This window comes from Tauraco erythrolophus, chromosome 23 (assembly GCF_009769465.1).
Source record: "Tauraco erythrolophus isolate bTauEry1 chromosome 23, bTauEry1.pri, whole genome shotgun sequence".
Lineage (NCBI taxonomy): Eukaryota > Metazoa > Chordata > Aves > Musophagiformes > Musophagidae > Tauraco > Tauraco erythrolophus.
Window position 1 is genome coordinate 2,407,327 of NC_141487.1, and position 27,551 is coordinate 2,434,877.

At 48.0% G+C, this 27,551-nt stretch overlaps 3 protein-coding genes across 6 annotated transcripts in view; 1 reads left to right on the forward strand and 2 right to left on the reverse strand.

Moving 5' to 3' along the window:
* The window catches only part of UBR4 (ubiquitin protein ligase E3 component n-recognin 4), a 78,267-nt gene extending 67,276 nt beyond the window's left edge, over positions 1-10,991 (reverse strand). The window contains exons 1-15 of the mRNA XM_086625712.1: positions 10,847-10,991; positions 6,735-6,832; positions 5,932-6,035; positions 5,120-5,249; positions 4,876-5,015; positions 4,424-4,526; positions 3,752-3,893; positions 3,480-3,604; positions 2,657-2,781; positions 2,353-2,412; positions 2,035-2,225; positions 1,700-1,799; positions 1,473-1,610; positions 852-969; positions 233-420 (exon numbers count right to left, since the gene is read on the reverse strand). Coding sequence (XP_086481838.1) covers positions 233-420; positions 852-969; positions 1,473-1,610; positions 1,700-1,799; positions 2,035-2,225; positions 2,353-2,412; positions 2,657-2,781; positions 3,480-3,604; positions 3,752-3,893; positions 4,424-4,526; positions 4,876-5,015; positions 5,120-5,249; positions 5,932-6,035; positions 6,735-6,832; positions 10,847-10,980 — 1,896 coding nt within the window. The 5' untranslated portion in view covers positions 10,981-10,991. The remainder of the gene's footprint in view (positions 1-232; positions 421-851; positions 970-1,472; positions 1,611-1,699; positions 1,800-2,034; positions 2,226-2,352; positions 2,413-2,656; positions 2,782-3,479; positions 3,605-3,751; positions 3,894-4,423; positions 4,527-4,875; positions 5,016-5,119; positions 5,250-5,931; positions 6,036-6,734; positions 6,833-10,846) is intronic.
* A 331-nt stretch (positions 10,992-11,322) lies between these two features.
* EMC1 (ER membrane protein complex subunit 1) lies at positions 11,323-24,536 on the reverse strand. Of its 3 annotated transcripts, XM_086625715.1 has the most exons (24): positions 24,454-24,536; positions 24,164-24,288; positions 23,835-23,900; positions 23,580-23,673; positions 22,987-23,115; positions 22,712-22,838; positions 22,219-22,368; positions 21,228-21,395; positions 20,561-20,632; positions 20,059-20,118; positions 19,691-19,813; positions 19,369-19,465; positions 17,795-17,911; positions 17,430-17,438; positions 16,319-16,518; positions 15,863-16,012; positions 15,120-15,281; positions 14,759-14,878; positions 14,368-14,505; positions 13,834-14,007; positions 13,465-13,675; positions 13,153-13,237; positions 12,529-12,658; positions 11,323-12,309 (listed from the first exon to the last, which is right to left on the reverse strand). In XM_086625715.1, exons 1-24 carry the CDS (start codon positions 24,528-24,530, stop codon positions 12,130-12,132), a joined length of 2,964 nt encoding a protein of 987 aa, XP_086481841.1. In that variant the 5' UTR covers positions 24,531-24,536; the 3' UTR covers positions 11,323-12,129. The 3 variants fall into 3 exon arrangements, with proteins under 3 accessions (XP_086481841.1, XP_086481840.1, XP_086481839.1); XM_086625714.1 differs by lacking the exon at positions 17,430-17,438; XM_086625713.1 differs by lacking the exon at positions 17,430-17,438 and having other exon boundaries at positions 14,738-14,878.
* A 173-nt stretch (positions 24,537-24,709) lies between these two features.
* MRTO4 (MRT4 homolog, ribosome maturation factor) lies at positions 24,710-27,366 on the forward strand. Of its 2 annotated transcripts, XM_086625534.1 has the most exons (8): positions 24,710-24,753; positions 24,832-24,890; positions 24,965-25,068; positions 25,154-25,235; positions 25,390-25,457; positions 26,107-26,258; positions 26,701-26,777; positions 27,070-27,366. In XM_086625534.1, exons 1-8 carry the CDS (start codon positions 24,726-24,728, stop codon positions 27,214-27,216), a joined length of 717 nt encoding a protein of 238 aa, XP_086481660.1. In that variant the 5' UTR covers positions 24,710-24,725; the 3' UTR covers positions 27,217-27,366. The 2 variants fall into 2 exon arrangements, with proteins under 2 accessions (XP_086481660.1, XP_086481661.1); XM_086625535.1 differs by lacking the exons at positions 26,701-26,777; positions 27,070-27,366 and adding an exon at positions 26,395-26,693.
* Positions 27,367-27,551: the final 185 nt, after the last annotated feature.

Genomic DNA, 27,551 nt, shown 5'->3' on the forward strand with positions numbered 1-27,551 from the left:
GCTATCTCAGTCTTTGCTTCCCTGGCAGCAATAAATACACTGATATTCCACCTGAGGGAAGAGTAGAGAAAACTTCTTTATTCAAAGCCAGGACACTCACTGATTGTCCACCAGCAACGTACTTAAAAATACCAGACATTTATCATGCTGTCTGTCAATGTAGCTAGCACTGACAAGGAACCAGCACTACAGCACCTCGGTTATTTCGTTAAGCCTGAAGACCTTCCCATACCAATTCTGGATCTTTGCGGCTGGCCAGGATGTTCCCGTTCTCTCCAGCAGTCTGTTTGTTAGGACTCTTCACTCTAGGCGAGCTCTCCAAAGGGGGTGGTGGAGGGGGCGGCGGTGGGGCCACCTTCTCTTTGCTTGGAGAGATTGTCTCTTCAAACCATTGCCCAAGGATTGGTTCACTATCGTCATCTAACACAGGAGGCAGGAAAACCAAAAGCTTACTGTTATAAGCAACTAGCTTATGCAAACTACTCAGGGCAGAAAAGTCCTGAAAAAAAGTTTCAGTGAGCACAGTTAAAGCGTCTGCTGTCTTCACTTTGCCTTTCCAAATCACAAGGCTAAGCACTTTTACAGCAGTCCAGCAGGAATTTACAAGAAGAAATTATTTCCACTCTCCTCTTGAGCAAATACCGCCAAACCCCAGCCACTCTGGCTTCAGTTTACATAAAAGAGTACAGCCAGCATTACTTCTGCCAAACAGATCTTACAAACTGCTTCATGTTTTCAGCATTACATGACATTCCAGTCCTAGATGGCAACAGTCCAGTAGCCAGGTTTCCACTGAATGTGAAAGACAGCGTAAAATCCTGACTTCAGTTGCTTGCTGCAAACTCTATTACCTTGGCTGCTGTCCTCCTCAGTGCTGCTAAAATCATCCTCATAGTAAGTATTAGAATCAGTGGAGGCACTTGCATCACTGCTCATGGAGCCCTTTCTCTGGCGCTGCAAGACACAAGCCTGAGAAGAACAACAGATAAAGTTTAGGATTATGAAAGATAAGAATTTGAAAACTAGAGTACCTAACTCATTTTAATTTTCTTCTAGCAAATTCAACTCAATTATTTTATTAACAGTTTTACAAGGCTTCTCACCCTTAAGTTGTATTAAAAATTACACGGGATGGTTGAAAATAAATAAGCTGTGCCAAGCTTGTAAGCAACCCTTCAAGTGACAGCTCTAATATAAAAGTGTCTGTTTTGAAGGCAGCCTTTTCATCTTCTCACCAAACTCACCAATACCTCTGAGCTTACAGAAAAATTTTATGAGAACAAGTTTGCCAAATTTACATCTCTGAAAAGAGGAAAGAGAGAGGCCCCACTTGACAGCTTCTGAAAGAAGAATTCTAACTTCTTCCTAGCACAGTCCCAGCTTGTAAAGTGACAATTCTCCACGCAGATGACACTGAGCAGGAGTGATTCAGCCACAGAAGTTCAGTTCTCTAGCTGTACGCCAGCTCCTACCTTTCTGTAGGAAGTAGACAGCAAAGTCAGCAGCAAATTAGTGAGTGGTACAGAATCTATCAGCCGCTGGATTCTCTGGATGGATGTGCTTTGAGCCATGATATCCAGCACTGCTGGCGGACCATCACTCTCCCAGCCCTGGAGGACGGCATCAAAAAGAGAATTTGAAGTGTGTTTCAGTGGAGAAGGCAAAATGTTTCCCAAGAATGTACGTGCTACCTACACACCTTGTGCAACGCCTCCACTTGCAGATCCTGAAAGAGCGATGACAGCAATTTGATGGCATGATTTGCTAGCACCACCGACAGAACACCGAACCCTTGATGTCTACAGAAACACAAAGGATACAATGGAATTTCACAGGAGGTGGGAAATAATATCTATTTCTATATATTAAACTGAGTGAAGTGACTGCTTTTCTAAACTGAAGACTTCTTTTCAAGAATCAAGACTTGGAATTACAGAGACAAAATTTCAAGAGATCAACGAGACTCTGTGAAGTTGCTTGCTGGGCATGGTTAGATACATGAACGATTACTACTTCAGCAAGGGATTTACATACCCTTTCCCAGGTCCTAGTTTGGGAGACCCAACGCCCTCCTTAGTCCGAGCAATAATGTCTCTGACGCGAAGAGCGGCCAGCGGATCTTTCTCCTTTCCCTTATCAGCCAAGGCCGTGGGACTGAGGTTCAAGATGAGGAAGAGGCTGTTTAGCAAACACCAAGCCCCGAGCAGCTGGAAGTTCTGATAATGCTATCGTTCCAAAAGTGAAGGAGGAGGGTGGAAAAAAGCACCGAAAAGACAAAATAGTGTCAATCCAAATGCCAAAACATACCAGCACAAAAACAGTGAAAAAAGCTTCCTGAGACACGCATCTTACCTCCCCTCCTGCACGGCGGGAATTGCTGATGGCTTGGCCAATCATTTCATAGATTTCAAGCTGCAAATAAATCCCAAACCATGGTTTAAGCACTCCACTGGGCAATACTAAACCACCACACACACTTTTAAAACTCCAAACACAATTATATTTTGCCCTTTACAATTACCCACCCCATTACTTCCTTCATTAGCAAGTCTGATGCCTAGAAATTATAGGAATGTATTACAATCCAAATAAGCACAAATTCTACGCGCTCCACTTGCCGAGAACGGAAACAACAAATGCTCTCTCATCTACTTACACATTTCTGTACAATAGTAGCAGCATCATTTTCATAATCTTCTTCTTTGGAACTTGTAGACCCAGTCCGTACCTGTTGAGTGCTCCCCACGTGCAGGATGGCCATGCAGGTGGCCACACTCACACCTGATGGAAAACACGCGGAGGGAACACTAAGAGCCAATCTCAGGACTCAGTGTTCCTACTCAGCACATGAAAACAAGCGGTACCAAACATGTCCATAAACTTGATGGAGCTGGGAACACTCCATATTACAGCTGACACATTAAAAAAAAAAAATCTTTCTGAAGTACCCACAAAAGAGTAAAGCTTTGTCCTACAGAAACATGAGAGGACAATTAAAGGAGCAAATTTTTTACCATGTAATTCAATACCATTTTTAAGGCAATCTTCATACTCAACTGCTACATCTCTTTAAAATCTTACCCATAATACCAATCAAACGCTCAGGATTCTGGTGTACTTAAACCACTCCTGAGAAACATGGTTGATTCGGGGTTTAGCCCATTAAGCTGAAGTCATAAGCATTGCAAAAGCATATTATGCTCAGAACATTAAAAAAAGAGCAGAAATTACAGGTGCTGAGTCACTCAGTCTTTCTCTCAGATCCTGACAAGAACGTTCACAGACCATATCAGAATTCCAGCATCACGACAACAATTTTCAGATTAACTCAGTCACCATACTACGCAGCGTGCTGCACAGCTTTCAAGTTCATGAGAAACAAAGGTTACTTGTGGGCTGAGCCTCAAAAGTGCAGGTAACAGCAAAGCAAAAGCAAGAGCAACTTAAAACTCCAAAGAAAATACAGGAAATCCATTCACCTGCATAGAGACAGCTGAGAGCAAGAACAGTCACGTCTTGGAGACGCGTGGGTGTCAGGGGCTCCAACACAGGCAGAGAGAGGGTGTCCAGTGCCATGGTCACATCTATCACCAGCGAATGGAATCTGCAGTAACGACACACGTCACGGTTCAGCAACGCAATGTGCACGTCAGAAAGCTCACAGGAGCTGAGGCTGCAGAGCTGGCACAGTTATTTTCTTTCACACAGCGTACCCAGCGTCCCCCAGAGAAGAGCAGCGACAGGCACTTACCCGTTGCGAACAGCAGTGGCATCTGCCACTGTGGCTGGCATAATAAAAAAGGAGTTGGCTGACACCGCATCCTGAAATCGATTTATGTATCGCAAAAAGTAGGGGAGGTTCAGGCACACTCTCAGCAGCTTTTCAGAGCCACCTGCCGAACAAAACAGCGGTGTTGTTCTCACTGGTCCACGAGAGAGATTCGAAGCAGACCTAACGGTCGTCGATAATTGGCTTAATTATTCGCTGTGGTGCTAAAATATCATCAGAGATGAGGTAATAGGATAAAGACTAGTTTACAACACATAAACCAGACCGTGGAGTTTTCAGCCAGTACTCTGAATGCATGTCACAAAGCTCTGCGTGCACGTTATGTGGCATGTCAGGTCTAATTCACACCTGCTCAGTAATCCATCCCATAGGCTATTTTATATCATCCACCTTTTCTTCCTGCTCCAACAAATCTACTGCACACAAATACACTGAGCTCATCTCTTCTGCCACGAAGAAAACTACCTTACAGCCACAACCTCCCTTGGCAACACCAGCACGCAACTGAGCGAGTCCTAAAGAAGGACCACTTGAGGTCAGAAAGTTTCTTCCCATTCCAAGCTGCAAGGTGTAACGCTGGAGAGACGTTTGCTCCAGTGTTTTTTCCCCTGGTGCTAAAAAGCTGACTCTCACCAAGTTCTTGCAGGCTGGCTACATTCTGCGCGATGAATATGCTTTTTGTCTTTGCCGCAGAGGTTTGATCAGTGGAAGCTTGATCCTCACTCTCTCCTTCCACCTAAAAGCAAGCACATACTAAATATATTACGGAAGCATTAAAATACACGGCGTTGCGCTAAGTCTCTACACAAGAGCAAGGTGCATCAGCAGCAGAAATCAAAAGAGCTATGAGCATCACTAGACATTAGCTTCCACGAGGCAACAAAACTACTAATGGCAACACAACGCAAACAGTGTCTTCCCATTTGCCATTCATCAATGTGCAAGTGGGATTTAAATACTTTGGAAAGGTTTTCTTCATCCATGAGTATTAAAAAAGTACCACTTCCTGCCCTCTGTCATTGCCCTCACCAATGTTACTAAATGCTAAAATTCAGACTGCTTCTATTCCAGGGCTGTTAGTTTACCTGCGTCTCTGGTGTGATAGATGGTGACGACGAGACTCTAGGGTTAAAGACTGATGTCAACTGATTGAGGAAGTTCATCTGTACCTCCTTCTGTTTTAGTTCTGGGCTCACCGGCGAGGCCAGCTCCTTCTGGTCCTCTACTGCAGGGGAAACAGCAAACCACCATTTCATACACCAAAACCACAGCATTTTCTATGTCCGACTCAAGTGCCGCAGTGATACGACCACGAATTAACACTCCTACCATCAGAGAGGGTTTTGACAGTCTGAGGCAGCTTGGCCGACTTCATCATCGCTGTGAAGGTGATGATTTCAGTGCGATCTAGGCGGCTGCAGCCCGTGCACAGACCCTTTATCAGCAGAATGAGGTGTTTCTACAAAGAAAAAGACACCAAGAACCATGTGAACCCTCTTGATTCCAATTATTCCTCCATATCATTTATCCTAAGCAGCTGCATTAAGAGTACTGCAACTTCAGCTAGCAAGACTACTGCAAGGTCTTGAATCCACCCCGATCTCACACCAAAGATGACTAATTGCAGGTAATTCAGGTCACTGACATTGTCCCACATGCTTGTTCTGGAAAAGCATCTGGAAAAGCTCTCTCTTCTATGACACACTAAGCTGACACTTAAAGCTGGCCCTATCAGAAGCTACATTATGTGAGCACTTCTCTCATGCCTTTCCTCTTTGAAATAGATTTAAGCTTTCCCAGAAGACTAGAATACAACTGGGGAAGAATCCATCTTTTAAAACTCAACAAACAGTTTTGATCCAGGTTGTTCCGCAAAACCAAACCAGACTGTAGGAAATTGCAACAGAATTAACCAAGGCTCCAGGTCACCTTTATTTCAGCTCGCTCAAAAGCTGAAATTCTGCACAAAGCATGCAGAGAAAAGATTCAGTAGGTATCAGTCTCTACCAATGCGGTACACCTTAAATTTAAGAACTTAATTAGCTTTGCTTTATACAACATTAGAGCAAATATTTTGGAATTAGAGGCTAAAGACCATTTTCACACTCAGGTTTGCCCACAGGGTCAAAACCTGTGCTCACCTGTGAAACAGCACACGCTTCGTCTGGGTTCTCAAGACGCAGCAGTGAGAATTCAATCAGGACTTTACAAGCAGCTGCCACTGATTGCAGTTGGTTTCTTGGTACTGAAAAAAGCAGATGCTTGTGTCACTCAGTACAAGTTTTCCAATAATTCTGTGCATAATGTTTTCAATAAAACAGAAAGCTATGCAACAGGTACATACACACAGATGCAATTTAAATTCAGTCTCATTAAAATGTAACACAAGAAATGTCAGTAAAGCAAGGATAACACCTTCTACCAGGACAAGGTAATTTAGATAGATACAATGGCTTCCCCAGCAACATTACCGAATGCTGACAGAAAAACTGAAGAACACAAAAATCAGTTGACCAAAACCACTTTTTTGCTGTAATTGTCAAACTGTCAGCTAGAATAATATAAACTATTTTGAACGGCAATATTAATTCCAACACAGTAACAGAACTGTTGAAGAATAATCTAAAAATCCTAAAAACAGATTTAAACATGTCACTTGACTAAAAATTAGGTTCCCTAAAGGAAGTCGGGCCAATGAACAATCAACCAAAAAGCTGATGCTGTACAGCACTCGGTGGTCAAATACTCAACAAGTTTCTCTTTCCATCTGAACATTTTGCCAGTACAAAAGGCAGCAACGCTGGCCTTGGCATCCTCCATCTCAAAGTGTGACTCAGAAAGCGAGCTTGAGATAAACACCAAAAGGACAACGGTTCTAGTTTACTTTCACTACACCCCAGTCATAACACAAGAGCAAGAGAAGCGAAGGATGGGGAACACTTACTCAGACCGCACACAGTAGTGATGTAATGTGTCGAAAGTGCAACGAAGGAAGAGTAAAAAGGCTCATACTGTTTGTCGTGCTGCAGGATTTCGGATTCACTGCGACAGGAGAACAGGAGATGAGTCAATTGTGTACGGCACAACAGCACCACAACACAACACGCAGAAACTACTTCATCTACTAACAGATGTAAGACAAGCTCATTAAAAACAAACGCTCTTTCCAAATCAATATTTCAAGAACAGAATTCTCTCCCTTGTGTCCCGTCTCCCACGTTCTCAGGACTGAGTCCTCCAGCAGCAGACAGATCACGGCACCAGCACGGCTATTCACATAAGAAATGTAAGGAAATGGTTCCAAACGTTTCTCCTTTACACCACCAACAGGTCAGCCACTTCAACAATCGCTCTCCCAGTCACAGACACACTAATCTTTAAGCTATTCCAAACTCAGCTGCCCATAAAGTTTGAACTGTTTGTTCTGTTTGTTTGCCAGGACTGGAGCACAGGCATTCCTTTTCTATCGAGGCAAAACAGAAGGATCAAAACAGGCAATTGCATAATAACAACAAGTACACAACAGCAGTGTCTGCAACCAGCTGGGGAGTTTACTGGCTTTTGGCAGGTACCACACAGCAGAGAAACACACACCTCATGGGTAGAGACCTACAGCTTCAGAGACCTGCATCGTTTTGCCCCACACATAAACCAAAGGAAAGCTCAGAGCCAGAGAAAATGTCATGCCAACTCAAACTAAAAATAAAAATCGTAAAGCAAAATATGGCTGAGCACACTGAAAGTCACGTCTCTGGGGTTTCTCAGTGAGGCTGGTGGCCACAGAGAACATCTATTTCTGCACAGACACGATACGTTAAAGGCTGCTGCAGGAAAGTGTCACACCACGTCCCATGTGCACAGACACCTGAAGGCAAAGCAGCCACCTCGAGCTCAGAAACGCAGTTCTGCCGCCCTACTCCTGCCCTTCAGCTTTCCTGGGACAAACCAAGGGATGTGGACACACCTCTATTAAATGCTTATATTAATTTCTTCCACATTTTCAGATGATAAACCCTTTCATTCACTGATGTGAATGAGCAAGCCGGAAAAACAGATTATAAGACTCAACTTCACTAGTGACTTTAACTCTGCCTCTCAAAACACAGACTTCTCCTGCAGCACCAGTTTTCTGCCAGAGGGGAGGTGGGGAGCAGAGGGTGCCAGCCTATGGCAGCACGTTATTCCCAACTAAAATGATGATTTCTCAGGTTTGGCAATGACTAGTGCTGCTGCAGAGCACGGCGGAACGAACGCATGGATCACCTCATGCACTCACAACGCCGGCGCTGGCAGGGTGGGAGGAGGAACAGGACACACCATCCCCTCCTGACCCAAACGGTGCCCAGCTTATGCCCAGTCACCTTCCCTTTTCCTATCCTAAGTCACTGCTTCCAGTCGTAACGGGAGATGGGACTGAAACAGAAGAAATTGTAGAATATATCATTTCTTCTGGAAAAATGAACAGCAGGAAATACTCAACAGCTTTGTAGCTTTGGTTTCCTCACTGTGAGGTTTTTGTTGTTTAGTCTACCTGAAAGCTGAACTAGCAAAGTAGCCATTACGGCTACTTGGAGATACTCAGCGGCGTAATGCGACCAGGTTCCGACGTCTCGCTCACCAGGCTTCCCCTCACCCTCTCCTGACAGAAATCCAGGGGCTGAACGTGCAAAAAAGTTTGTGTTCTCTCATCTTCAGACACTAATTTCGCTCGCCTACCTCTTTACGCCCGACTATAAATAAGCAGTAGTAGGTGTATGCAATGTATTAGGAGAACAAACGAGAACAATTTGAGAATAATACAGCACAGGAGAAATTGGCAGCTCTTCAACCACTGTTGTGCTGTGCAGGTCAAGCTGTGCAAGACACAATATCCATGGGGTGCAAGAACACAAAGGTACAGAAACCAGAACAAGACAGGGAATTTCATCTGCGCTGGGCAGGTTTGAGTTTTATGAAACGAAGTTGTGGACTTGTTCTGGCAGTAAAAAGTGGAAGGCACCTGTCCACTTATCAGCAAGTCCTTGCAAATGAACACAAATAAAAGATAACAGCTTAATCTGTGATGTCCTGGGGAGTTATCCTGCGTGCACAGTGAGACTGGATAATAACTTTCGGCTATTGTATTGTGATTTATTGCTTCAACAACATCTGCTTCCCAGGGAAAACATCACACCAAGCGAGAAGCCTCCATGTCAACATCAAACGTAACACGTCAGCAACAAACACCACCTTCTTTCTCAGTCCTGCTTCTGAATCTCAAACAGGCCAAAACAGGCCTTTACATAAGGCAGAAGGCACAAAAGCAGCCGGCACAGGAGCTCTCCCTGTTGAAAACCCTTCCCTGAAAACCAGCCTCCTTTGACTGCCACAGACTTTGTAAACCGTGTTTCCCTTCACTTGTGTCTTTCCAAGTCAGCATTTCCACAATTCATGTCAAGAGGCCAAAGCCCACCAATTCTTGAATATACATGCTAATAGGGAAATTCTAGTAACTTAATGACGCTTAAAAATGCAATATGAGAGCTGTCAGGAAAGGGAGTTTATTAATTTATTTTGAAAAGAATAACGTTAGTGATTTCACTGTCATTGCACTACGTTTGTTCAAGGGGAAATCCAGCCACTTTGTGGATGGTGTCAACCAACGGTAACACTGCAAGAACTAACAATCATCTTCTAAAAATAAATTGAACAGATGAAATATTTTAGATGAGAAATCTAAACACAGATTATTTGTTCAGAACAGAAGAGCACAGCTCCCAACACGAACAAGCTACGTTTTTCCCTCCGTGATTTGCCACATATTCTATGGAGGCACGAAATACAGGATGTCATCCTGCAAGACTCCTGCCGGCTCTGAAACGCAGCCAGCAGCAGGCACACGACTCAAACCTCAGGGCAGCACTACTCCCAGGCAACAAACTGCTGTCTCAAGTGGAAAACGGAACCATCGTTCTCACTGATGGGGGAAAAGATCTCTCCCAAAAGTCAAGTGCACCCACTTGAGTGTTTCTGCGATATTCTTCTGCTGAAACTCTCCAGTGATGAACTTTGGGCAGGGTGACCGCCCCGCGCCACAAGAAAAAGCGAAGCTGGAACGGTCCCCAAAAGGAGGAGTAGCCTGAGAACTGCTCAAATCCCACACGCACTTCCATGCCAACCACTACTACGTTTATTTAAGCGCAGAACGTTGATCTGAAGCATCCGTCGTTCGCACACTCAACCATTCCATATTAAGCAAAATACCACAAGGTTGGTTTTATTTCATGCCCTTTCTTCGCACAGGGTTTTATTTTCTGTTTCCTAACAACCTGCTGTGGTCAGGTTATCTGTGTAACTGAGCATAACGTCGTGGCATTCACATCCAGCATTTTAGACCATAAAACAAGCCGTAAGTTAAATTAAACAGCTCCAGTGAGGACTCTCACGCTCCCGGCGTAACCTCCCTAGTTAAGAAAAGGCTGACGTGATTTGCTGCAGTTTCGTTTCTCCTGAAAACGCAAGCGGTACGTGGGTAGAAACCCAAAACGCCGCCAGTGCCCCGCGATGCCCCCCCTCGCAGCCTGCCATCGCAGAGACCGGCCGGGGGAGAGCAGGATTTCCCCCGCGCAGCCCGCAAACGCGCCCAGCGCTCCCAACAGAAGCGCCCAGGCGCGAACAGTCCCGAAGCCTCTCCGCGGGGCGCCCGTCAGAGGCGCTTCTGCCGGGGCCGAGCAGCCACCGCCGGCAGCCGGGCGTGCACCCTCATCCCCGCTCCTTAGGTCCCGAGGGCACCACCCTGAGTGCCTCCCAGTCCCCAGCAAACCGGGAGGAGGCCGGGCATGACTGACTCACTCCCTGGACGCCGCTCGGGGCTCCCTTTTTCCCCGGCAGGCGCTGGCCACCGACCCAGCCCCGCCGCTGTCCCGCGCCCAGCGACGCTCCTCAGCCGCTCCCCGCAGCCCCCCGCCGGGCAGCGCCACCGGGACCCCCCCTGCGGGCTTCCCGCCGCCGGGCACCTGAGGGAAGGCGGCTGAGGGGAGACCGGGCCCGACCCCCCCGGGGCCGGTGCGCCCTCACCTCTCGATAACCGAGGCGAGCAGCTGCGGCAGCTCCTTCATCTCGAAGGCCGAGTAGGAGGCGGAGAGCAGCGGCCGAACGGCCACCTCCCAGCCGGGCTCCGCCGCGGCCCCCGCGCCGCCGCCCGCCGCCATCTTGCCGCTCGCTGCGCGGGGGGGGGGCGCCGCGGCGGCGGAGAGCGCCGGCGGGCCGGAAGTGCCGCCCCCCCCGCGCGCCGCCAGACAGGAAGTAACCCTAAACCCACGCGGGCGTCGCGCCTCCCGATTGGAAGAGGAGGGCGCGGCCCAGGCGCCTGCGCAGTAAATGAGTCAGCAACTTTAGGCGCGGCGCATGCGCTGTGGCGCGGCGGGGGCGCGCAAGCGCGGTGGTGGCGCCGGGATCGGGCGCGAAGCGGTACGAGCGGTGGGAAAGCACCGCCTGCTCGAACGGTACAAGATGCGAAAACACCGACTGCTCCGGTGTCCCAACACCGGCACGGCTTTTATTGAGGCGATCCGCGCGGCGGGGCGCCGGCTGCGGGGCACAGCTCACCGCCAAGCGGGGTCGTGGCCATCTAAACCCGCGTACAAAGGGTTAACAGCCGTTATCCCGGAGAAAAACGCCTCGACGCTCTTCCCGCTGGCACCACGCCGCCTTAACCCCAGCGCTGCACGCTAAACACAGAGAAAGTTTAAGAGAATAGGAAGGAACTCACGTTGTCATCATCATGAATAAAGAAGACGGACAGAGCTCGCGCTCACGTTCCTCCTGCAACAGGGAGGAAGTGACCCAAGGAGGCCATTTCCCACTGACACCCACCCAACTTCTCACCCTCTTCCTAACGAAATGACCCCTCGGGCTCAGGAGCTCGTGAGTGATGAGGTCCAGCAGCCACAACTCCCCCGTCCTGGCGCTCGGACACGAGTCCTGGCCGGTGCTGCGGAAGAGGCGACGCTCAGGAGAGCACGCGTCCTCGGTGTCATCGCCACTACCAGCGGGGAGATGGCATGATGGCAGGTTGTAGGGCTCTAACAGAGGTAGGGAGAGTTCTTTTTGAGTTACAACAGGCCAACGTCTCTTCTCCCTCTCTCCTCCATCTCTTCTCGCTGGGAGACATGGAGGCAGCGTATTGTTTTGTTGCGCTGGCAGCTCTTCCTCCCAAATACCTCCCGGCAAAAATGTCATGTAGGTGTTTGCATCCATCAGTCACGCAAGCTGGAGTTTCCAGCTGAACCCAGTGGCCACACGGGGTGGCAGATCCTCAGCCACCTCCTCCAGCCTCGGCGTGCCCTCCGCCCGCAGCCCTACCGCCAGGCGCGGTTCAGCAGCTTCACCTGAGCCAGCCTCTTGGTGATCATGGTGGCAAACACCAGCCCAAAGAGGACGCTGCTGATGAGCACATAGTCGTAGTCGTCCTTGAGGACATCGAACTGCTTCGATGGGTACACCCGAGTCTGGTAGATGTCCAGGCCGTAGGCGACAACCTAAAGAGGTGAGAACATGAGCTGGTAGCGCGGCTTCTCCAGCAGAAAACCAGACACATCAAAAATCGTTGACTCGGGTCTCCAGTTTGGATGGAAAGAAGGAATGTTTAAAGGGGGGAGCAGTCACGTTATCAGAAGTCACAGACCTCCCTGCCACAGGCTATGGCATCGTGCTGCTCTGCCCACAAACTCCACATTAAACCCTCCGCCCGTACTCACCAAACAAGTGGACTCCAGGCCGGAGGGGGCTGTGTAAATCCCCCTCATTCGGGACACGGTTTGATTGTAGTTGATGAACCTCTCGGCGTGGATCTGCACGTCAGGGGAGTAAGGAATCAGGTTCTCTTCCCTGAAAGGCATTTAAAGAGGAATCAAAACCCGATCAAACAGCACACAAAGGAACGTTGTCTGCGTTTCGTTGTTTGATCATCACAAGCTGACCTAAACCAGCAAATTTAGCAGCTTTTCCCAGTATGGATTCGTTTTTGCTGCAGGATGAAAATCAAACATGCCAGCTGGGTCAGACTACACCGCAGGAGCCTCCTTTTAGGCTTCTGTATTTTGAAAAATAAGCATCATTCTAAAATCTTCAGAGTTACTCAAACTGCTGCTTCTTAGAGTGCAGACACCAGGCTCCTTTTGCTAACAACAAGACCTGCTGCAGCACAGACCAGTTCATTCCATCATCACAGACCGGGAACAAAGCAACCTCACTTAATTTCCTGCAAGAATTGCCCTCAATCTGTCCAAGACAAGTTGTTCTACCTCACGCTACTGTATTACACCCAAAATCCACCCCTCTTCCAAGCTGCCCAGGAACAGCGGTGATGGCGCTTTCATTACCTGCTTTGTTCCGTAGGGATCTCTGGGCGGCGAGGATCCAGCAGAGCCTTCGGAAGGGAGAGGATGGCCCCGGAGGGAAGCCCAACTGTGCATTAAAAGAAATGCATCTTAAAAAAATGGCCATTGCTAACAGCAATTTCTAACAGCTAACATAAGTGCTCTCTTGGTCCTTATCCTTGCACTTGCTACGAGTGCAGGGCAGCCCACAGGCACAATTTTTGGCAGCAAACTGCATTTTTCCTGGTTTTCAACACAAAACCTGGCTGAAGCTGGTAGCACAAACTCATTCAGAACAGAGCAGCACGCACTTACTGAGCAAGTGACGGCTGGTGATGCCGCGCTCGGTGATGGTGGCCTCCATGGCACTGATAGCGGACGGGAAGATGTAAGACTGCTGGAGAACCTGAGGTAAAATCGGGCGGTCGAGGGAGCTGAAGGCTGTGGCGTTGTATTGCTCCGTCCCCTCATAGAGCTCCAGCACAGTGAACTCGTTCCGACGTGCCTTCGTGTTCCAGTACTGGTACTGAAACAAGAGGAGATTTTTAGGAATACGAGGCAACCAGAGTCGATAACACAGAGATAGCAGGAAATCAGAGAATGGGCAAAAAGTCATCTCCATAGAAGTTCAGCAACTGCTCCTACCTCCCGAATGTAAAGAACAAGGTAAGAAGAACTTCTTACCACCACCCAGTTCTCTGAGTGAACAATGTGGACAGGTCCCTTCGCTTTCTTCTGTACCGATGAGTGGATGATCCTGCCCGTGACTCCGTCAATCAAATATATTCCAACGAAAGTGCGCTCGTGATGCGTGTCTGTGCTCTCCGTCACCACAGCAAGCAGGTTTGGATTCAAAGACTAGAGAAAAAGAACAAAACCACTGAGACCCTCACTTCAGTGCCACAGGCACCTCGTTTATCTGCATTTCATCTGGGACCAGGCATCTAATAACCAAGGTAACTTATTAGCACAAATCACCTGAAGAAATCAAGCAGCTATTTCCCCATAATCAGATGTTTGACTGACTTAATTGCTGCACGAAAATGTTTTATAAAAGAAATCTCCACCAAAATTATGGTCTTCTGCAGAGGGTTATGGACACTGTTGCGTGTATAGAAAAAAATGACACCATAGGGCAATTCATCTCAACATGGTGCCTAGAAATAGTGCTGAGATCTTCCTGTGAGATAATGCATCAACAAAAAGTTCCTATGGTACCTTATAGAGGACACTGCGGTCTCCCATCACACGGCCCTGCGAGTGCACATGCTCGTTGGACCTCTTCCCTTTCACAGTCACTATCCTCTGTACTTCGGTGGGTATGACCACCTCCCAACTCTCCTCTGTTGTCAGGTCCTGCAAGAAAAAAGCACAAGGTAGGAGGTTTTACCTTGTCCTTAAAAGACACCATCTCCACCAGCAGGACACAGGAAGCTTTCTCTGCTTTTGAGTTTTAAAAGTCTCTTGGGTACATTTCGAGGCTTAGAAGTCATCAGCTGAACTGTTTCTATTTCAAGCAAAACTCTGTCAACCAAATGAAAAGATCTACCATTATCCAGGGGACATTTAGGAAAGTGACGTCACTTACATTGTCATGCATCTTCCGTACCTTTTTCAGCCTGAATCCAGAGAGTTTTCCCTGCTTGGCATCAACTAGATAAAAAAAGATAGAATGGGCTATTTCTTCTAACTGGCGAAGGACATTTTTAGTTGCTGGGAAAGCTGTAACCTGGAAAAGAAGAATTGAAACACAGGTTAAAAACCAACTGTCACACAAAATAAATAAAAAAAACCACACAGAAAGATTATTTCAAACATGTTTATCAGGACGAGGTCTGTCTTACAAGAATAGCCTCATAGTTTTGTGTGAAATGTGACTCAACGACATTTTTTTTTCAATCTTGCTCCAAAAGGGAGGGGAATAATTAACCAGAGCATGAAGAATACTGCCTCCAGGCAAAGCAATTTACCTTGTACTCATCATCGATCAAGAGTAGTACTTTGGCATAGTCTTGATCCATAATGGGCAGAAGCAAAGTCTGAAGAATTGGACGCTTCAAAACAGGGGGAGCTACTTGACTTCTCTTCCCAAAGATGGGGTTAAAGACATACAGAAAGCTCATTTTGGTTTCCTAAAAAAACAAACAAGACACAAGACTTCTTCTAAGGCAGACAAAACAGCTGGTTTTCTACCTGTTACCTGCTGGTGTTGACTATTCACACCCTAGATTCAGCTACTCCATCCTCCAAATATTTCCTCTGGGCACGCCTGTAGGGAAGTAATCTCTCTATGAAGACCACACTGTGGTGTAACAAAGTGTTCACAGCTTTAACTAAATCCTATCTGCCACCTGCTGTGGCAGTCTGCATACTTAACAATGTTTCCTCCTCCCTCACATGGAGTGCAAAACATCCTGCAGGTAGCTGGAGAACAGCCATTGTTGTCCAGCTAATGGCAACCACATATGACTTATCTCACACAACCAAAGAAATTGGACGAAATTATTCATTTTGGTTCAATAAAAGGCTTCAAAATGAGCATCCTTAAAATATTTAGGATTGTGTGTCTGCTTCCCTCCAGCTCTCAATCTCCTCCTGTCTCCATGTCAGCGATAACCAGACTATACCCGAAAAGATCCTTTCTTCTGCCCTTCCAAAGGGCAGATTCCCACGCTAAGCAGGGTCAGCGGAGGGATAGAGGAAACGGACTCACCTTGTCCTTAACAAGCAGGGTGCATTGTGGAGGGTGTGGGAAATGGGCTGTTGTTCTTTGGACCATCAGCTTAAAGGAGGAGCCTGGTCTCACGTTCCTGAGATACTGCTTCCACAGGATGGTGCCAGAACTGCTTTCAATCCCAAAAAGCTGAGCAGAGACACACAGTGAAGCCAAAGTTTAGAACAACACATCTCTTGCATTGAAGCACTGCATCCATCTTTGGGATATGACAAAGAAAGAAGAGTCTCAGTCCCTCTCCAAAACTACCACAAAACATTCTGTGCATCTTCTCACGCCTGGCTATACATGGGAGTGGGAATTCAGAGCTGAGGCTCTTTGCTACAATCTTTTTGCCAATTAAAGGTTGGACCAGATGATCTTTGAGGTCCCTTCCAGCCAGGTATTCTACGATTCTATGAATCTAGAAACAAATTCCTACCCTGGCTTCCTCACCTTTCCCGAAGCAGTGACCATCACCATCATTTTCTGGAGGTTGAATTCATCCCTGGCCAAATTGTCAATGTTAATCTCATTTTTAATCTGGCTCCGGGGTTTCCTGGCATCGTAGAACATCTTCCAAAGATGTGCCGTCCAGGCTTGCAGCAGGATGAGTTGAGAGGACAGCCGCTTCAGAAACATCCCCAGCAGACCGTCTGCAAACAGACCAACAGTGAAAATGAGGGAAAAAACACTGCGTCCCACTCCATAACTGAAACGATGGCCTCACACAGCAGCAGAAATGGTTCCATGCATCAGTCTGTGATAATTTTTTGCCTCTGCCTCCCACTCCAGAACAGCAGTTACAGTTATCATTTCTAGACTCTGGCATTTACCAACCTTTTCCCACTTCCCAGCGGTATAGCTCATTCCAAAAGATGCTCTCATCAACTGAAAGCAAACCTTCCTGCAGAGTACATATTCTTCCTTTGTATTCCTCCTTCCACCAGTACACTCACAGCCCTGCCCACCTAAAGCTTAGCCACCTATAAAGTCTATATCTCCCTCTGCACTCATTACTCAGAGCAAAGAAGCGCTCAAAATTAAAAAATACTGAATTTCTGCCCAATCAGGATTTTTTTTTAATTTCTCTCCCAATCAGCTTTTTTTGTAAAAAGCTGGGGAGGGACTTTTTACAAGGGCATGTAGTGACAGGACAAGGGGCAATGGATTTACACTGAAAAAGGGGAGATTTAGATTAGATATAAGGAAGAAATTCTTCCCTCTGAGGGTGGTGAGGCACTGGCACAGGTTGCCCAGAGAAGCTGTGGCTGCCCCATCCCTGGCAGTGTTCAAGGCCAGGTTGGATGAGGCTTTGAGCAACCTGGTGTAGTGGAAGGTGTCCCTGCCCATGGCAGGGGGGTTGGAACTGGATGATCTTGGAGGTCCCTTCCAACCCAAACCGTTCCGGGATTCTATGATTCTATATTTAGCTTCTCGAAACGAGCCACACACCAGACTTCAACTCTATTTCACCACCAAGGAAAACAAACATTGAGGAGAGCAAATTCCACTAAGAAGCATTAGTCAGAAGCACCAGAAAACGCTGCATGCAGTCTGAGGTTACCTTGAATGGCTGCATCCAGGACAGCAAGAAAAAACAAAACAAAGCAAGAACAAAAGCTGTTGCACACCAATCTTCCAGAAAGGGTTAAAGGGAAGTGCTTGGGAGAGATGGCCAAAATCCCTCCTACCGCTGCTGACTGGTTTTTAATACAACAGTGTAACATGCTCATGCCATCTACATTTGGCATCGGACCTCCAGAGTTTAGACAAAAACGGGTTTATTTTTGCTCATTTTAATTGCCATCAGTAGAAACTGGAATCATAACTCTCAGCTCAGATAAAACAAAAACAAGAAACACATTTTTTCAGGAAGAAAACCAAACAAGCTCACATGCCTGAAGGTAATTCTGTTATGTCTATGTTTACCTGCTTTCTTTCCAAATTCTCCCTCCAACTCAGCCTGTGCACCTGTCAGAGGCAGATCCACCATCTCCAAGCTTACCACTTCTGCTAGGGACTCCTCTCTGCTCCACACAACTTTTCCTGGAAAGAAAACCAAGTAGAATATTGGAAAATCAATGTAATAGCTGGCAATAGACTTCTGGAGGAAAAAAACATCACTCGGTATAGAAGTATCTTCTAGTGGGCCCTTCAAATGCAAATCACTGTTGTTAGTGAAATGCAAAATAGTGTGTATCTGTCTAATGTGATTAGCTATTTCATAAAACACAAACACTTTATGTGACCGGAGTCACTGTTAAAAAACCCCTCAGGAGCAGTAAAAGCAATCTGATGTTCCAAAAAAGTTATAGTCATTAAGTCTATCCAAAAGAAGAGATACAGTGTCAACTCCTGGATGCCTTTTAAGCCATAGAAAATTCGTGTCACCGAGAAGGACTTTCAACTCTTTCTGCAAAATAACATTTTTGCCCTGAGGATTTTTTCTGAAGAAACCTCGAGGAAGATCTACAACAGGATTTAGACTCTCATCTGCCCTGGTTTCGGCTGGGACAGTTAGTTTTTCTTTTCAGCAGCTGGAAGAGCTCTGTGTTTTGGTTTTAGTCTGGGATTTGTTAGGAGAAGAATGTTGATAGCGCACTGATGTTTGTAGTTGGTGCTGAGACCTCAAGGACTTTTCAGCTGCCGTGTTCTTCACAACAGGCTGGGGGGGAGCAGAGCCAGGACAAAAGGTCCACAACTCCCCTTATGATTCAAACTGGGACTTAGGATTGAGGGCCAAATCGGCCAATAAAGTATTCCATATCAAGCAACATCATGCCCAGTATATAGATGGGGGTTGACCAGAAAGAAGGGCCTTTTGCTCTTGTGGGAACTCTCTTCAGAGGGCTCTCTCTCAGTCTCTCAGAGTGCCATCTCCCTCTCATTCTTTTTTCGGGCCTCTCGCTCGTCTGGCATTGCGGTGTTGGGACTTACCTGTTTGGCACCATTTGCCGGCACGGGACAGGCATTGGTCACCAGGTAGTGAGCAATTACACTGTGCATCACTTCTTTGTACACATTATTATCATTATTCATATTTTTTTCCATATATTATGAGCCATTTTACTTTTACTGTTATTTTACTATGAAATCATTCTTATCTCAGCCCACGAGCCTCCTTCCCTTTTCCGCATTAATTCTTTTTCTCATTCCCCAGAGGTGGAGGAGGGTGAGTGAGTGGCTGTGTGGTGTTTAGTTGCCAGCTGGGCTAAACCACAACATCACTCTACAGAAAGAGTTTTGAAATCTGCAGAAAACCCACGAAATTCAAAGGCTCTGTCAACATAAAGAACGCTGCAGAACTGTTTTCTCAGATGAGGTATCTTGCAAGGGTGAATATTTCATGGGATTTAGGTCAGGACCGTTAAATTCCTTTTGCTACTTTCCAAAGAAAGCAGTGATAAAATATAATCATTTGGAACTTGGGAGTTTTCTTTTTGTTCTACAGTGACAAGGTGCACACTGTTAAAAATGGAGTAGGTTAGCTGTTTGCCAGTTACCTGGCTGCTGGAGGAACATTAGCATGTGGTCTTCTGTTTGCACCAGGGCACGGTAGCCCACAGAGTCGTCCTTCTTCAGGAAAACTTGGATGTATAGCTGGAAAACATAGCAAGCAAAACAGTGAGGTTAATGATCAGATCATCTTTTAGACAAAACAGAACTCTCGGGTAAAACAAGAGCAAACAGTGTGATTGTATCCAGCACATCCACAGAATGCTTTTCACTGTGTCTGAAGGGCTCCACTCATCCTGCCAAATCCGGGTGTGGAGGGCACTGGAAATCTGCTGAACCACGAGACTGAAATAATCTCTCCCTGCTCACCTGCTGTGGCTTGGTACCGCTCTGCTCCAGGTTAAAGGTAATTGTGGTATCCAACAATCTTTGTCCAGTTTCAACCAGGTAAAGATTAATATTGTAGGTCTGATTGGAACAGGTTAAGGATTCCTATAACAAGAAGCAGAAAATAGCTGAGTTAAACGTACATGCCACACCAAATACTGCAGAGGGATTTCATTTTCAGCGAGAACTGTGGCTTTGAGATACTTTTAGATTATATATATGGAGCTGCTACAAAGTATCAGTCTCCAAAAAGATGGTGTGACACCTTTTTCACTCTGTTCCTGCACACAAAGGAATAAAATGGACTGTCAAGAACTTCCACTGTTCTTGGGAATAAGTGCACTTTGTACCTGCTTCGGGAAATCCTCCAGAGTACTCCCAGCGTGAAGGCCATCAGAACTTCCAGGTTTCTGAAATGAGGAGGAGAAAAGATAACATGGCTGCAGACCCAAACAAGACTACTTTTTGAGTGCCTGACAAGTGTGAAGGCAGGCAGGAAAACAGGTCTGTTCTATTCTATTTCTGACAAAAATGCATCCTTGCTAAGTTCAGTATCCCTAAGAACTGAAATTCTCTATGGATCAGTAAAGTTGATCCCTAGGTTAGATGCCCACCCTACACAGGCTGAACCAGGCTGCACACAGGACAGACAGAGGCAAGCTCAGCTGGATGTAATCAAGATCTGCTTGCATTCCCATCATCTTCGTATGTCTGAAAAGCTAATTAAATCTCCCTCTTCCTCAAGTTACTACCCATCCCTGGGCCCGCAAAGGAAAACTTGTGGAACTCACTCCCAGTGCATACCCAGACTAGAGCAGTGCTGGTTCCATAGCACAAGGAAATTGTACTCACCAGTTCATTCCTGCAGGTCAGGACAGCAGCCACAGTTTTCTCCCCAGTTGTTGCAAAACTCACCAGAGCTGCCTGAAAAGAGAAAAATAGCAGGAAATCACAAAACAAACAAAAAAATTCCAAAACCCCACCAAAAACTACCTGTGCAGCAAATTAAGCCATGCTGGAAATAAAACCAGATGACCTTTCACAGTCAAATTTTAAATTTCATTGTTTCACCAAATTAAAAAAAACAACTTATCTTCTGTAAGACTGAAAATACTTCTCATAAAGATGGAAAGAGCAGATCTGCCACAGGCTTTTGAACCATTATGTCCAGCGTTACTGAGCTTTTTAAAGCTTGTTTGCTTTTCAAAACCTCTCAGCTGGCCTAACAAAATCCTGCTGCACCACTGGCCACTCGGACGGGCATCTCTGTCCACTTTAAAACCAGGAAACTACCCCGATACCGACAGCTGTTGGCAAGCATACCCACACTGGTGTCTGGAAATATTTCAGCAGCTACTATAAATGAAATCAAACGGTATGCAGGTGTTGCAGTCCAGAGCACAACCGAAATAAGAAGCTCAGCATCTTGTTCTGAACGCTTAGTACAAAGGTGTGTGTTTGTTATAACAAATTTTAAGCCGTACTTGGCCTTCTCCCTCGAGTAGATTATCGTGGTTACCTGCTGGAAGTCTCGCAGGTGGCTGAGCAGCCCGTGTTTGTACTGCAGCAGAGAGAAGTGGCTCGGAGAAAGCTGCAGGAAGAACTGAGTCCGCGAAGCACTCATTGCATTGGGTTGAGTGGCCAGCATCCTGGGCTGGAAGCCGTCAGCAAACTCCAGGTCAAGTGACTGGGAACGGGAGACAAGCATATGTGTTCCTGAGAACTTTTTCTTCACTGAAACTACTACCTTCCCTTTATCACTTGAGAGAGTCCAGCGCAGGGCCACGAGGATGATGAAGGGAGTGGAGCATCTCCCTTCTGAGGAAAGGCTGAGGGAGCTGGGTCTCTTCAGCTTGGAGAAGAGGAGACTGAGGGGGGACCTCATTAATGTTTATGAATATGGAAAGGGTGACTGGCATGAGGATGGAGCCAGGCTCTTCTCAGTGGCATCCAATGATAGGACAAGGGGAAATGGATCTAAGCTGGAACATAGGATGTTCCACTTAAACATGAGGAAGAACTTCTTCCCAGTAAGGGTAACAGAACACTGGAACAGGCTGCCCAGAGAGGTTGTGGAGTCTCCTTCTCTGGAGATGTTCCAAACCTGCCTGGACACATTCTTGTGTGATCTGATCTAGGTGGTCCTGCTCCGGCAGGGGGATTGGACTAGATGATCCTTTGAGGTCCCTTCCAATCCCTGACATTCTGGGATTCTGTGATCAGCAGCAATATGAGCTTTATGATGAGGTTCCCCACGCCAGGATTAACATACAGCAGAAGCAAGGAGAACTAGGCTGTCATTGGAACAAACTCTGGAGACATCAATCCAGAGGAAACAATTAGACAAAGACAAAAGTTTTCTCTGCCTTCTCTCTCCCTTCACGCTCCCCTACATACCACTCAATCATCCTGTAGTTTACTGGCAGGAGAAGCCCTGTGCTGCCAGGCTCAGCCAGGCACCAAACCACTGGACAGGGAATTGCAGATGATGCTCTTTCAGCACTTCTCACCTGTAGGGGGATCTGCTTCATCTCCTGCTCGGTCTCCAAGGAGCAAACATAGAGCGAATGGGTGTCCTTGTCTGTGCACACCAGCACAGCCTCCCCCACCACGCTGCACAGGCTGTTTAAGCTCTTCAGCCACGGGGCTGCCACTCTGACCTGCCACGTAAGACAGAAGGAAAGAGATGAAGTTGTCGACAGCACAAAATCTTCAAAGAAGCAACTTGGACATAACCAAGGATTTGTGTCAGACTTATTTTGACCAAGGACCCTGGGAGAAATTATCTACCAGCCAGAGATTTCCAGGATAGTCTTGACTAAAAGCTGCAAGTCTGAGTTTTGCTTTCAGGGCGTTAAGCAGTGAAATCCATTTTTCAGCCCGTAGGGAAGTTTATCTGTACTACCACAACAATTATTCTGCACACCACAACACAGCCCTTCCCGTTGACAGTACATTTGTTAACACCAAATTCAGTATTCTGGATCCATTATCGAGCACTACCTGCTTTGTAATTTCTCCATCTTCTACGCTGAATGTTAAAACATTCAAGTGGCTCTGGGGAACAATTCCAAGCACGTGGATCACTCCAGTCCCATGGGAATACAACAACTGGTACTGAGTACTCTCACTGCAAGAGAGGCGGCAAACATGAAGCATTGTCTTCTCACATTACTGCTCTCAGTTGTTTTAAAAAGCATAAGGCAAGTAGAGCATCCTTTTCTCTCCAAGGCAACAGCCTCCCTAAGTTTACGTTTCTACTTAAAATACATTCTTACCTTTCTGGTAAGTGTTCCACCCACTTCTGGTGCCCATTGGAGAGGTAGTGAAGAGAGATGGCTGTCTTCTTCAGGACTGCCACATATTTCACCATGTCCTGTAGCCCAACCAAACAAGCCGCCTGGAAACTAAGCACAGGTCAGAGACAGTAAGGTAGAAAGTAATTTTCTTTTAGGAAAATAAAAAAAAAGCACTCTGAAGACCTTCTTCGAATATTTCATGTCTATCCTGAAGGACAACTTATAGCCCAGTGTATCTATCTTTGCTGATCTCAATAGAGAGCATTAGGCTGGAATCCAAACATCCCAAACCAGATGCATGTTGAACATGCTGTATATTTGAAGACAAAACCCATCTACGGATAAAAAACTGTACCTCTTTCTCCTCCAGGTTTGCTAAGAAACAGAAATAGCATTAGATTTAACTGCAAGGTTCAGGCATTCCTGAAGAATTCAGCCAAATACTATTAGAGAAATCTTTTGTCTAACTAATTTTTTCTTATAATGCAAGTCCCAACAAGGTCAATCACCTCATTCTCTTTCCTAGACCAGGATTACAAAAGGAGAGAGACAGCGCGAACATGAAAGTCTACCTGCTGGTGTCCAGGGATGTCTCCCAGTTCAACCCTCCGATGTTGGTCTCCCAGGAACGCAGAATGCGCCCAGCATTGGACACAGTAATGGCATCTGCCCAAGAAATTAAGAAAAGGAGATGAACGCAGAGCTTGTATCCCACCACAGATCAACAAGGCAATGAGTTTGTTCAACTCGTGGTCTAGCACGTGGCTGAGATCCTGCACACCAGGACAACTGCTGGCCCCAGCACACCTTCTGCACGTTCTCCTTACCCTGCCCATGGATCAGCATCGCATCTATCGCTCCTTCGGGGGTTCCCTTGTCTACATGGCGCCACACTGAAGGAAAGAGAGTTAAGTGAGAGTAACATTTGTCTCCCCAAAGGCATTGGTTTGTTATTATTTTTAAACCCAGGCTCTTTATAGCACTAAGTTCATGCGGAGAACAGTCTACCTCAGCTAAGCAACAGCTTTTGAATCCTCTCAGTCCGACAGTACCACCAGCATTAATTTATCAGCATGAAAACACAGCACAACGCGACTGACACGTTATGCCCAGCACAACAGCCACATCCCCCACAGCAAAACCCTGCGTCACTCACGGATTTCACCACTCCTGGAGTTCAGGGCGGCCACCACATTCTTCTCGGTGGCCACGATGAGCTTCTTCGAACCCTGCGAGGCCTCCAAGGAGGCGAACTTGAGCTTCCCCACGTACTGCTGCCTCCTGGGAGAAGAAACCCGCGAGCGGGTGAGCCGGGGCCGCAGGGCGCCCTGCTGAGGTGACGGGAGGGAAAGGCCCGACGGGCGGCTGCGGCGAGAGGCCCAGGACCCGCTGAAGGAGACCGACCCCGGCGCGGCGGGGACCCGGCGGCTTTCCCTCAGCACTCACCAGTCGAACTTGCCCACTTGGTCTTCATAGACGGCGGCCGCCAGCGGCAACAGCAGCGCCCACAGCCCCGCCGCCATGGCAGCGCCCGGCCGCGACGCCGGCGCGGGGTGGGGGGGGGCGGGAGGGGGACCTTAGCGCCGCGGCGCCGCCTGCGCGGGAAACCCGCCTGGGCGCCGTCAGCTGGACACAGGCAGTGCGCGGGGCAGCCCGCGAGCGCTCCCAGCAGCCCGCGCGGCGCCGAGGCGGGGGCCTCGAAGCACGGCGGCGGCGCCATGCCGAAGTCGAAGCGGGACCGCAAAGGTGAGCGCCGCCACCCCCGGCTCCCCCGCGCCCCGCCCGCCCCGCCCTAACGCGCCCTCTCCGCTCCGCTCCCCGCAGTCTCCCTGACGCGGACGCCCAGGAAGGGGTTGGAGGCCAAGCAGGCGCTGATCGCCGAGGTGAGTGCGGCGCGGCCCGGCTCCCCGCTCCCCTGCTCCCCGCTCCCCGCTAACCGGCCCCCGCCGCCTTCCAGCTGCGGAGATGCGTGGACACCTACAAGTACATCTTCGTCTTCTCCGTGGCCAACATGAGGAACAACAAGCTGAAGGACGTGCGGAACGCCTGGAAGCACAGCAGGTAAGGCGGGCCGCGGGGTGCCGCCGGCCGAGGGGGTGAGGGCGGCCCCGGGGCTGGCAGCCGCCTCCTCCTCTTCCTCCTCCAGGATCTTCTTCGGGAAGAACAAAGTGATGATGGTGGCGCTGGGGCGCGAGGCGAGCAGCGAGTACAAGGAGAACCTGCACAAGGTAGGGGCTGGGCCAGGGTTTTCCGAGCAATGCGGAGGGATGATAGAACCTCCGCAGGTCGTGACTGAATCCATCCCTGTCGGGACAGGACCAAGCCCTAGAAGGGAAGTCCCTGGGTGCTGCCCGAGTCCCACGGATGGCTTCTCTCTTTCAGGTGAGCAAACACCTGCGAGGAGAAGTTGGTCTGCTTTTCACTGACCGCACCAGAGACGAGGTGGACCAGTAAGTGCGTGCGTGCCACAGCCGTGGCTTCAAAATGCCGGGCAGCCTCGTGCTGCTTCACTTGCTGATTTTCCTCCTGAAGCAGCGATGATTCTCCTGTGCAGACAGGCTGAGAGAGTTGGGGCTGTTCAGCCTGGAGAAGAGAAGGCTCCGGGGAGACCTTCCAGCAGCCTGCCAGTACCTAAAGGGGCTACAGGAAAGCTGGAGAGGGGCTTTGGATGAGGGCGTGGAGCAACAGGACAAGGGGCAATGGCTTTAAACTGAAAGAGGGGAGATTTCGATGGGATCTAAGAAAAAAAATTTTCACTCTGAGGGTGGTGAGGCACTGGAACAGATTGCCCAGAGAAGTTGTGGCTGCCCCATCCCTGGCAGTGTTCAAGGCCAGGTTGCATGAGGCTTTGGGCAACCTGGTGTAGTGGAGGGTGTCCCTGCCCATGGCAGGGGGGTTGGAACTGGATGATCTTTGAGGTCCCTCCCAACCCAAACTGTTCTGTGATTCCATGATCTCGTGAGGGTTTTCTGCTCATCTTTCTCTGCCGTCCCCGCAACACGGGGAAGAAGCTACGGCAGGTTGTGCCATTAATCCCCGTGTGAGCCCAGAGGACGTTCTTTCCGCAGTTAAAGCTCTCGTTGTCTGGCTCTGTCACAGGTGGTTCTCCAAATTCAAAGAGGTGGACTTTGCCCGTGCAGGCAACAAGGCTGCGTACACGGTGAGCCTGGACACAGGGCCCTTGGAGCAGTTCCCCCACTCCATGGAGCCTCAGTTACGGCAGCTGGGATTGCCAACGGCGCTGAAAAAAGGTACGTGAAGCGTGAAGAAACTTTGGTTTTTGTCTGCACTGATGAGATCTTTGAAGGAGAATGTTAAATAATAGAGTAGAATTTAGTTACGGAGATGATCTGATGGACAACTTTCTCCTTGTTTGGCTGGTGCTAGAGCTCGTTATGTTCTTCTTGCTCTGTTCTTCCCAAACTGATGCCAAAGAACGAGTGAAACAACCAGCATTCTACAGGATACCGTCCTTTTTCAGGGGAAACAACTAGGCCTGGCCTAACCCAGCGTGCTGGCATCCCAGTCAGAACCAGATGTAGGGCTTTTTCGGAGCTGATCTCACCCAGCTCCTCGGGGTGTACCAATATTCGCATGCAAAAGGCTACAGAGAGCGGAGTGTGAGCTTGGCGCCCCACGTCTCGCTGGGCTTAGCCGGTATTTGCGAGCCTGCACGGATTTCTGTTCCTGCAGGAGTGGTGACCTTACTTTCGGATTACGAAGTCTGCAAAGAAGGGGACGTTCTCACCCCCGAGCAAGCCCGTGTCCTGGTGAGTACCGTCGTAACGCAGCGTCTGCGCACGCCCCTGTTCCCCTGATAAAAATAATTAACTCCTCAGCTTAATTCTGCTGGAGTTCTTGGCCAAGGGTGATCAGTGCTTCTGGCAGCGGTCGGTGGGGCGCAGCAAACATCCGTACGTGTTCCTGATGTGGGTGCAGCCATGATTTTGGCTTTTGCTTTGCTGCAGTTCCCACCCGGAAGCGACATTTACCATGAGTGTTTTTGCTGGGCTGGCCACGTACACAGTGAAGCGGGAATGACGGGTTTGTGTCCTTTCCTAGAAACTCTTTGGCTACGAGATGGCGGAGTTTAAAGTCACCATCAAATTTCTGTGGAATTCTGAAACGGGAGACTTCCAGAAGCTTGTGGGAGACTCAGTGGAGGAAGAGGAGGAGGAAATGGAGGAGGATGACAGCGATGAGGACTAGCAGCAGTCCTTGTGCGTGGACACTAGAGAGTTCTACTTTATTTTGGAGGCAAAAGAAGAGGATGTTTCCCTTCCCTGTTTGCACCCAGAGAACAAGGACCATCAGCTCAGATATGTTCTTCTTAAAAGAGGACCTGATTATGCTTTTTTTAAAAAATGTAAATCTATATATAAAACTTGAGATGGTTGTTACTGCTGCCTGTTACTGTTTGAGTACCCTGGGATCTGAGGAAATGCCACCTCAAACATGAGAGTGAGGCAAAAAGCATGTAAATGTGATGCAAATTAGACGTAGCACACGTGACACTGGGGAGGATGCTGAGGGTTTGTTTTTAT